This window comes from Anarrhichthys ocellatus, unplaced genomic scaffold, assembly GCF_004355925.1.
Source record: "Anarrhichthys ocellatus isolate YVR2014 unplaced genomic scaffold, GSC_Weel_1.0 scaffold1457, whole genome shotgun sequence".
Lineage (NCBI taxonomy): Eukaryota > Metazoa > Chordata > Actinopteri > Perciformes > Anarhichadidae > Anarrhichthys > Anarrhichthys ocellatus.
In genome coordinates, this window is record NW_022281431.1 from 145 (window position 1) to 11,160 (window position 11,016).

The window sequence follows — 11,016 nt, forward strand, 5'->3', positions numbered from 1 at the left end:
TAAACTCTCTTACTCAGTATTACTGGACAATAAACGATCGAGCGCATTAATAAAAAACAAAAGAATGCTGACTTGGTGATTCTTTTTCAAGTTTATTACTTTAACTTTTGGCTCCCTGAAAACTAGACACCAAAAGACGACTAAATGCTGTGCAATGTCTTTGTGGAAACCATGAAACAACAACATCAAAGGCAAGTTAATTGATGACTTATTGCTCACCTCGGTGATAATGGTTGACTGGTAGATTTCCTTGCTGTACGTCCAACCGTCCCGACAGCTCTCCAGAGGAATTTCACTCACATTCACGTCCACGTTTGGTGTGGTTTTATTTTCAGAGTATTGCCCGACAATCTCCAGGTTCAGCCTCGCGCACGAGCTGCGCTTTGCGATGCCGTTGACCGTTTCCAAAGGGATCGTCACATTCCTCCACATGTCACTGATACTGTTGTTTTCAGGGATATAGCACTCGTGAGGTGGCGTCGCAGCTACAAATACTATATAGGCACCAAAAAACCCATTCGGGATAATGCTGATGGCCAGTGCAAAAAAAATCCTTCGCTGAAAGGGTCCCCAGGATCCAAGAAAAGACGTGATGCTCTCATAGTCTGATTTCTGAGCTGTCCATTACCTCTCCCAAATCCTTCATATTTACAAAAGAAAAGAAGGAAAGCAATAAAGTAAAGACAGGCACAAGAGAGATTGTGCTCTACCGCTCTATGGCATGCATATGAGCAATAAAGCTGAGTTAATGTTTTATAAACCGGCTGGGAGGTTACACAGTTATGTATTGCTTTGAGAAAAAAAACCTTAAGGAGCGTGTGTTTGGTTTGGTATCAGCTGCATGGGTGAGGGTGCTGATACATGCCGCCCTGCCTCCAAGGTTATGTTACTCTTGTTTAGTCTTTCCTGTTTTACTTCTTTACTCGTCTCTGCTCTCGTTTCAGACCACTTCACTGCCTGCCTGTTTGAGTTTTTCAGCGATAACACATTGAGGAACATATTCATTCAGGATTTATTTTTTTATTGTTAAAAGATGAAAACAACTGTGTGTTGGGAGGGTTCATGTGTTCATATTTTAATCACATGTATTGTGTGCACGAATTTCAATTTCATACACACATTTTAAGATCTAAAAAATATTCTTTGCCACATTTCTAAAAAAAACGTTCTTGAATAATCATCTACTGAGTAGAAAAATAAAGAGTTTTTAAAAAAAAAGGATAAAGACAACAGTCTTTGCAAGATGACTTTTGGATCCCACTGTGCATGTTTTGGATTTCATGTTCAGATTATTACTTTCAAGAGAAATGTTTTTTTTCTTTCTTTGAAGGCCATTGAAAAAAGCTACAGAGGAAGAGTGTGCACATCAGACTTGGCTTCACATTGAATGGGTTGGTTCCTCCTTCCTTCATCTTTTACTACGTAGTTCCTCTTTTTGGGACCATTGCACAACCTGCAAATGAAAGAAACATCATGCTAAGAGATAGCTACACAGCTACACAAGATACAGAAATTGCAGTCAACATATCGTTTCCTTCATTGTGCTGAATACGTTTTTATTTTTAGCTATTACAACTAGAAGTATGTTTAAGTTTTGAATTCCCTGAGCCATAGCCTTCTACAGAGCAAGCAACATAGAAGAAATATGCATCATTACATGAGTAAGTCAACCAATATTGACAGATTTTGTTCCCTGTAAAGCTCTTTCTAGGAAAACCGCTGTAACTTGTACGCTATCGGGGGTAAGTCTTCAAGTATGTTGTAAAACCATTCAGAAAAGGTGACCTAAAAAACGTGATGATCACAGTAAGCCCTGCCCTAAAGCATCCCCTGCTTTATGGTCTGTTTGACTCTAAATGGACCATAATGTACTAAATGAACATCATGCTGTATTGAAGAAGACTTGAAACTAGAGATTGAGACCATAAACTCATGTTTATAATGTTTACTGAGGTAATAAATCAAGAGAGAAGTAGAGTCATTTTCTCATAGACTTCTATACAACCAGAGGAGTCGCCCCCTGGTGGTCAGTAGAGAGAATGCAAGTCCTAAGACATGAAGCATCAGCTTCACTCAGCAGAATCTGAGGTTGCCGCCTGAGTGAAATGCACCTACCCTTGATATTCTTGCATCTGCTCCATTGTTTCTGGAAGATCTCTGTTGAGGGTCTCCGGGAGGAAGAAGTTCACCACAGAGGAGGCAATTGTGAGACTTCCCATGAGAATATAAGGCAGAACCTTATTATAAGTGCCTACAAATAACAAAGGAGCAAAATTCTACGTTAGAAAGTTTACATTTACTTGAATGTAGATAGAAATTTACATGTCACAGATATTATCCTAATGCGCACTTGTTTTTATCTACTATTTCTGTAGATACTGTACTCAACAGCTACACACCTAGATAGATGACATAAGGAGCTGTGATGCTGCCAATGCGTGCAGCCGAGGAGCACATTCCCATGCCGACGTTCCTGAGTACGGTGGGGTAAAGCTCGGCGGTGTAGATGTAGACGATGCTGAAGGCCATGGTGAAGCCAAACTTTCCGGTCATTTCCAATGCCAGAGCAACATACTGAAGGGCTGAGGAGGAGAAGGAGAAGATATTTAGATTGAGCTATCAATGGATTCCCCAAATGTGTGCTGTGTATATGCCCTAAAGAAAATTGTCTTTGTGGATTAATAAAGTTGTATTCAATTATATTGAATACCTCTTCTTTGAAGATGAAATAAAAATGATGACAGAAAATAAATCTTCCAGGTTCTCTTAAACAGAGCAAAAAGTAAAGTTATATATATATATATATCTATATATATATATATGTTTTATATGACTTGCTCTGCCTAAGAGTGCCTGAATAATTATATTCAAATTTTAACACTTTAACAAAAGAAGAGCTGGAATTAAAGTGACCATGTGAATCTTCTTGAACCCGTGTCTGACAAAGTAATTCATAAGACACAGACATTATCTGGAGTATGGCGTCTTTATCATCTTGACAAAGATAACAAAGAATGTTACAAGACAATAAAAATCACACAGGAGTCTAATTATTACACTCCAGTATTGCTATAAAAGAAATTAATATTTAAGTAGGTTATTACAATTATTACAATGTGGGGGGTTGTTTGGGTGATGGTGGAAAGGTTGAGTTGCTAAGCTCACGTCGCACTGGGTTTGTAACATGTAGCTTCACAAGTACCATCTGATGAAACACTGATGTTATGTATCCAATCGTTGCCACGTGTTGTCGTGGGAAAACCACGAGAACAGGAAAAGTACATTTTTGAACTTTCTTTGCTTGCCTCAAGAGAAAAATGAGTAACACAGTAATACTCTACTCAGAAAGGGTACACAACTTATATATTCCTCATGAGTCTACTCCTCTGGGAAAGACAACAATTAACACGTGTCGTAAAACCACCTGCAATCAATTTTCTGACTATTTAGCTTGCACATTTGCACCCTCTATTACATCTTTTTCTCTCTCCAGGCACCTTATGCAAAGCTACACTAATGTTAACTCCTTTATATCCAGTTGGCTGCTTTAATCTCTGGCATCGTATTCTATAAGATCGTCTCTGTCCTGTGAGAACCACATATCTCTAAAAAGAATCACACTGTATATATATATATATATATACATATACATTAATGACCTACCTAATGAATGCCAAATTATCAATATTCAAATGTATGCAGATGATGCAGTAATTTTTACATTCAAGAAGCCAGCTCAATTCTTACATCTGATGACTCATGTTCAGGACTGGTTCACTAAATCCTGTCTCTTACTGATTACCAAAATTAAACGTCGGTATTTTTATACTGATTATATCTATCTATACTACGTGCTCTGTCCCTATCAAACAAACAAATAAATAACAAAGGGGTGGCAGCAAAAATCTCAAAGGAAACGTAAGCAAATATTTTTTTAAAACTGCATGGCCTTTGTAACTTATCTGAACTCTTATCTTGTCTTAAATGTCATGCTGCCATGTGTTTCTCATCACCTTTGGCTTTGGTGTTTTGTGTCCATAAATGTTTTAGTATGCAGTATAATCTATGATCACTGTGTGATAACACACTGTGGGAAAGGGTGTGTGAGAACACTGTCATTTCATTTTAACCTTAAACAGGATCTTACTATTAGGGATGAACTGGATTAGAAGAAGAACTCCTCCTCCAATGACGAGGAACGATGACAGAAGAGCTTTTCTTGGACATCTCCTCAGCAGACAAGTAGAAACAATGTAGGCGGGGACCTCAGAAGTCGCTGATAAAAAACAGTTCATGAAGGGGTCGCCACTCAGGTTGGAGGTGTTCAGGGATAATCCAAAGTACCCGATGTTTATTGCCATCCTGAAAAAAGAAAAAAAAGCTGTTTGTATTATCAAGTAAATGTCATTACGATGCAGGTTTATGATGCACTTTTCTTCTACCCGTTTCTTGTTGCAGTGTCACCTTGTTTTGGTAAAAATACCTCACAACAACATCAAATGTTAACTTTTTTTACGTCATTTTACATCATAATGATGAAGAAAAAAACAACCACTCACCACAAAACAAGACACATCAGTGTGATGCATCTGATGTTCTTGGATTTCAGGACATCAAGCATGCTGTATGTCCTGCTTGGAGAGATTCCCTGTAGTTGAAACCAAAGAGACTTCATGTGGTTACATTTTCCAGAAACACAGAACATGTTACGAGCAGATTGACGAATGGTTTCAGGGTAAAAAAACAAACAAGGTTTTATACCTTTTTTAAATCCACACCATACATTAATGACCTACCTAATGTATGCAAAAACATCAAAACTCAATTGTATGCAGTCATTTGTACTCGTACAAAAGATATCCAAGAAACCTCCTAAACCCCTACATCTGCAATACACCATGTTCAGGACACATTGGTTATTCCTCCAGGGTGCAAATATGTGAAGCTCACCTCGGATTCTTTGAAGATTACAGGTGGTGCTTCGACCTTATTTTTCCTCGAAGCTTCCCTGACGATGGCCTCCGCCTCATCTATTCTTCCCTGAGTGATGAGCCACCGAGGAGACTCTGGGATGAACCTGCACAATCAATACACATTTAGTATGAATGTTTATTAAATATAATATCACATCTTGCTGTTGAATCAGGGATGCTGATTTTGGGGCACAAAATACGACTTTATCAATGAGAATTACAAGTGACGTACCACCACAGTGGGATGTAGACCACAGAAGTCATGGACAGAACGGCAAGCAGAGTCCTCCATTCTCGGATGCCGTATGCGATCCAGGGCAGAGTCATGTACCCAATGCAATAGAAAAGGAAGGCCCCGAGAGTTGTGAAGAGCACTCGCATAGTTTTACTCAAAACCTCCGTTCCTGCCCGAGATAAAAAATCATTACGGTTTGGTGATGGGCATGAGATTTAGAAGAGATGAACCATTATGTCAAAGTATCCATTCATGCAGGCAACAATGATTTCTGGCTATGAGATCAAACACAGGAGAAGTTTGCAATGCATACCGAGTACAAAGGCAGAAATATAGAGGGATATCTGGGAGGCTCCAACAAAGAGGAACATGATGCAGAACATCCTCCATGAGTGAGAGAAGGACTGAAGCAGGACTGAGAGGCACTGGGCTGCGAGAGAGATGAACACAACCTTCTTCCTCCCATACCTGGATGGAAACAAGTCATTGACAGTAATTCACAAACACGGTGCATTTACAAACTATGAGGACATTTGTGATGGCTTTTGTCCCTTTTTACACTAAAATCCCTCCATTGAGGACAATACAGCTGAGCATACATACAACACGAGGAATGTTGTTCACTGGCCACCTTGCCTTGATGCCTTTTTGGTGCACCTCCTTTCAAGGAACTTGAAGCTGCGTGCAACTTAGTTGCATCAAATGCAATGCAACTAAGTTAGTTAAATGCATTTTTTGCAACTTGGTTTATGCAACAGCCAGACAAAATGCTGATAACAAGCCACATGACTTATGTTCAGGAACAGCTGGGACTTACAGCAATCCAAGACAGTTCAATTGGTTTTTGCAGAGGACTTTGTTCGGGGCAGAAAAGGATGAATTACATGAAAGCTTGGCAGTTTTATTCAGTTTTATAATTTAAAGTTTTATTGTGTGGGGCCGTTCTCTCTAAAGCAAGTCCTTGCAGATGGCCAGACGGCCATCACGAGTTCAACACTTCAAACTGGGTTGTTGCTTGACCTCAAAAAGGAAATGTAAGGAAAGTTTTAATGAGCTTTTAGACAGAAATGACACAACATGAGGACTGCTGTAAACGTGTCCGATATAATAACGTCTTCTCCTGAACTGCTTGTGACATCCAAGTGTTAAAATTCACCCATCAATGTCACACAATGATCAAAAAGCTCTGAAACCTCAGAGGCCCTCACCCCCTCCTCCTCAACCATCGGGCGGACAGTTTTCACAGCTGCAAAAGGGCTAAATCGTTAAACTCAAGTGCTGCACACTGCTGTGTCCTGAGCTCCTTTCTACAATCAAAGACACACAACACTAATGTCTGTCAGGGCGGAATGCTTACCACAACTAAGATCAAATATTCTACGTATTTAAGAGCATTTCAATTCTAAATTTAATCTAATAAACTTAACAAAGAGCAGTTATAGCACCACTAAGGCAGGAGTGTAACACATAATTAAGGGTCTAAGGGTTCAATCTGGACCACAGGGTGACTATGCAAAGAGTGGAATTAGCAGAGAATTTTTCAATAAAATACTATTCTATCCTATTTGTCTGCTGGGGGTTGTGCTGTCCTAATGAGAGTAGCCGGCCCGATGCTGGATGTTTATGTACAGCCAAGAAAATCGGACCAGTTTAGAGTGATCAAGGAAGACGATATTCGGCGCCACTATCAGACTCGTCACAACTTGAGAAGATAAATGAATTGTCTGTTTTAGTCTTGTTCATCCTCTGTTTTGTAAATGGATTGTTCATTAATTGTGTAAATGTTTTCAGAAAAATTTGGTGGCGTTGTAAGGTTATTATGATATGGTTTAACTGGTCCAGCCCCTATTATATATCATTATAATGATATCTGCACTAAGGACATGGTGCTGTAGTCTTATCATTTAAAGCTCTTCCTGTAATGGATGTAGTTCAGTCGACTCTGGCAAGTTCTCCTGTCTGAGTACGCATAACACCACATTAGAGATCAACTTCAACAGCAGATGGAGCTGTTGTTATTATAATGATATCATCTACTCTCCAGCAGCAATCACTACACATCCTCACTGCCTTAATTGAAAACCTGTTAGATAAGTTAGCTCACCTAGTAAAGGACAAAAACAGTCTTACTATACATAAAATACATTCAAGGTTCATATTGGACGACGAGAGGAACATGTTTTGGGAACTTTTACTGATAAATATGGATGAATTACCTGTCAGAAAGATGTCCTGAGATTAGGGACCCAAAGAGGTATCCCACAAAGAGAGTCGACGACGCAAAGGGAACTTTCCACTTGTCGTCACAAACCAGGTCCCACTGTGAAAAGACGGGAATTACAAACATATTTAAAACCAAAAAAGGAAAAAGACAAGGCAAACTGAAAAACATGCTCAATCATACTGACCTCGGTGACTATGTTGGATCGGTAGATGTCTTTGCTGTAGTGCCATCCATCTAAACACCTCTCCTGCTCCAGGTCAGTGAGGTTCACATCTCTTCCGGGAACAAGTCCTTGAGCGGAGAGATTCCTCACCACGTCGAGCCTGTATCTGCTGCACTGGCTCTGCACCTCCTCGCCGTCCACTGTCGTGATCGGAACGATGGCTTTCGTCCACTCCTCGGTCAGGTTGACGTCTGGAATGAGACAGTGGTGCTTCGGAGTCGCCCCGACAAAGACGATGTAAAGACCGTTGAATCCAGTTGAGACAAAAACTGTGTTCAGGAGGAAGAATGTGTTCCAGAAATAAGGACCGTTCTGACCGAGGAATGCAGTGTCTTCATCATAGTCTCCCATTCTTTATGAGAGAAAAACAAAACAAAAAAACCTCCCTGTTTTTGAGGGAGAAAAAGAAAACTCTGAAATTCTTCAGAGTTTGAGCCGTGGTGGTGTCCCTCTAGAGGTCTTGAGCTTAGTGTGTTTGAGCTCTCTTTGGAGCAGAGTGAGCTGGTCCCTCTGTGGGACGGGAGGCACAAATAAAAAACTTCAGTTTCCGTCCTGAGAGAGTATTAAACCTTCTTTTCAAGGGGATAACTTTTTCCTTCTTAGAGTGCCTTCGGACTGCCGGCTCCACCGTCTCTGTTTATGAGCAGACTGTTTATCTGGGATTGGTGAATAACAGTCCTCTCACTCACTGATTTGATTTGAATGAAAGTAAAAATGATCAAAAGCTTCAGTGTGACCAATCTATCCTCCCAGCCAGAGCACCGCTCCGGTCAAAGAGGTGTTTTCTCCAAACAACATTCCACACTTATAAATACCCCCAAAGAAGTGCACGTGCCTGTACTCTAAATGTTGCTAAGTAGCATTAGGACTGACTATTTTAAAGCCACACTGCAGAGGCAAGCATGCTTTTATGTAAAGGTTCAGCAGGCATTGTAGCAATCCTGCACGCAGGCTTTAGATTGTAAAATAAATATGTTGATCTAACTGTAATAAACTGCTAAAATGGTTTGTTAAAAACACACTTATTTTCACAGTAACACAGTTTTAGTCTGTTGTATGAATATGTTCATTGCGTGTTAATTGTGGCAACATTGTGCTGTAAAACAACACAAGAAAATTAGCATTAAGTTGAAATCATTCTCAATAAAAGTGAATATTTCTAATTCTAATAATATTATAATAATAATATTCTAATTTCTAATTATATATATACATACACTGCCATTCACAAGTTTGGGATTGCTTGCCCCAAACCTTGTTATTGTGTATATTGATATTAATTTCCTGAATTTACTACAGATTTAGGTGTTCTGTTTAATGTGTAACAGTAGGCGTTCCTCCTGTTTAGGCCACAGAGTGAGACTATTAATCACTTCAATCAGTACCTGAATGAATGAATTACCTTTCAGGAGGATTATCATGAACGTTTCAACTGAGCTAAAGTGATGCACATGTTTTAATCTCCAGGTCCTGATCTTTGATCAGTGAAAGATACCAAATGGCTTTCAGAAACGACTCATCACAGATTAAATAATCTACTCGCATTAAATCATAAAAGAGAGCTGGTTCTCAGATGTAAACCAATAACTGAATGTGCTCACATGCCACTGTAGGGTTTAATGTTATAGTCAGTTAATCAGGTTCCTCATAAGTGCATAATAAGTTTAAATTATTTATTCTAACCAAGTTATGATAATCGCATGACAGTCACAACTGCAGTTTTACTGTAAACCAAGAGCGGATGTTCTCCAGGCACAAAAAAGCATTTTGCTCAAGAGCACTATAGCCCAGGCAAAAGCTCACCAATACAGGGGAATGACCTCAGGTCGTCAGGTGGAGATATGCATCTAACCTTTACACTATTTATATTGCAGGATGAATAGTTGTCCAGCTTCAAAAGCTCCACAATCATCCCCAAGAAACTTAACTTTGAGAAGGATTAAATGACTGCAGGCCCGTCACGCTGACGCCTGTGGTCATGACGTCCTTTGAAAGGCTGCTGTTGATATCTTTTTTGTTGTTTTATTTATGCAACCAAAGGATGAAACAGTTTGCCTGCTGATCTTAGCCTTGCTCCGACACTTTGCTCTTTCAAATCCAAACTAAAAAACTTAATTTCCAATCGAGAATTGTTTTTAAATGAACGCACCATATCTGTACAGTATTGTTGTTTGTATGTGTATTCATATGTATTTAAATGTTTGTTTAATTGCACTTTTTTGTCGCTTTTTTTTATCAGCACCAAGGAGGGATCATGTGATTGATTGCGTGAGTGACTGTGCATCTCAGTGTCTGCCAACGGCTAATCTGTCATTCTGCTGCAGCAAACTGCATGATATTTTTAGGTTGCCGGTGTTGACTGCATGCTCAAGGACCTCTTGTTCGTTGTCTGTTTTATATTGCCATTAACCGCCTGCTACCTCCTCACTAACTACTCTTAACCTTTGACACCAATAGCCGATTGTGGGTTGTATAAATGTAATCACAATAATACAACAGTGGTAATTTTCATGCTACTCATAATAAAAACACATTTTAATGAGGAAGCGCTTTTCAAGAAACTCAAAGACACTTCAAAAAGTAGATGAAATATGAGAGAAATATTTAAAGACATTACAGGAAAAGACAATTAAGTAGCAAACTGTTTCTCGTTTCCAGTCTTAGTGTTGAAACAAAGAATATGATTCAGACCTTGGAACGAAGATAATTTTGAGATAAAAGGGTACAGAGTACATCAGACACTTAGTAGGGAATGTGGAAATCATCCCAAGTGACTGGTAGTGTCTGCCCACTCTCTCTCCCTCCACCCCATAATGTTGGTCGTTTTCAACAGGTATTTATCTGTTTTGATGATTGCTCTCTGATAAAGCTGTCTGGATGAGCTGCAGCTTCAAAACATGATGCCACTCATTGGTTTCATTTTGTGTGACTGACGGTAGATAGCATAAATGTTACTATCACACTTATTTAAGTAATTAAGCCTTATGTACACATATACACATGTATGTACGTATAGCCTCGACTTTGGAACAGCCTGAGGATCTAAGGCTGCAAGCTGGCTCATAGGGGCTGAACATTTCCTCCATATATTTTGGGGCCAGGCCCATACGTGCTTTAAAAGTGATCAGTAAAATCAGAAAATCAATTCTAAAACGAACAGGGAGCCAGTGGACAGAAGCCAGGATTGCGGTGATGTGATGTCGTCTGTTAAAACCAGTGAGAAGCTGAGCTGTGTTACAGTAGCCGAGTCATGAAAAGATGAATGCACGAATGACTTTTTATATACATACATACATACATACATACATACATACATACATACATACATACATACATACATACATACATACATACATACATA

At 39.4% G+C, this 11,016-nt stretch overlaps 1 protein-coding gene across 1 annotated transcript; it reads right to left on the bottom strand.

The window, feature by feature from the left end:
- Window positions 1–1,010: 1,010 nt before the first annotated feature.
- Window positions 1,011–8,415, bottom strand: LOC116377613 (solute carrier family 22 member 4-like). The gene is made up of 10 exons (XM_031839283.1): window positions 7,617–8,415; window positions 7,425–7,528; window positions 5,522–5,676; window positions 5,206–5,377; window positions 4,951–5,077; window positions 4,560–4,648; window positions 4,148–4,362; window positions 2,400–2,582; window positions 2,116–2,251; window positions 1,011–1,453 (listed from the first exon to the last, which is right to left on the bottom strand). Exons 1-10 carry the CDS (start codon window positions 8,004–8,006, stop codon window positions 1,345–1,347), a joined length of 1,680 nt encoding a protein of 559 aa, XP_031695143.1. The 5' UTR covers window positions 8,007–8,415; the 3' UTR covers window positions 1,011–1,344.
- Window positions 8,416–11,016: the final 2,601 nt, after the last annotated feature.

What these genes read in the sequence shown, in the direction of transcription:
- LOC116377613 (XM_031839283.1), bottom strand. Translation starts at nt 8,006, where the DNA reads ATGGGAGACTATGATGAAGACACTGCATTCCTCGGTCAGAACGGTCCT. An exon ending in CTGATGTGTCTTGTTTTGTG is followed by an intron (nt 4,363 to 4,559) that starts GTGAGTGGTTGT and finishes TTCTTTTTTCAG; the next exon opens with GATGGCAATAAACATCGGGT. An exon ending in AATCCAGTTCATCCCTAATA is followed by an intron (nt 2,583 to 4,147) that starts GTAAGATCCTGT and finishes TCTCCTCCTCAG; the next exon opens with CCCTTCAGTATGTTGCTCTG.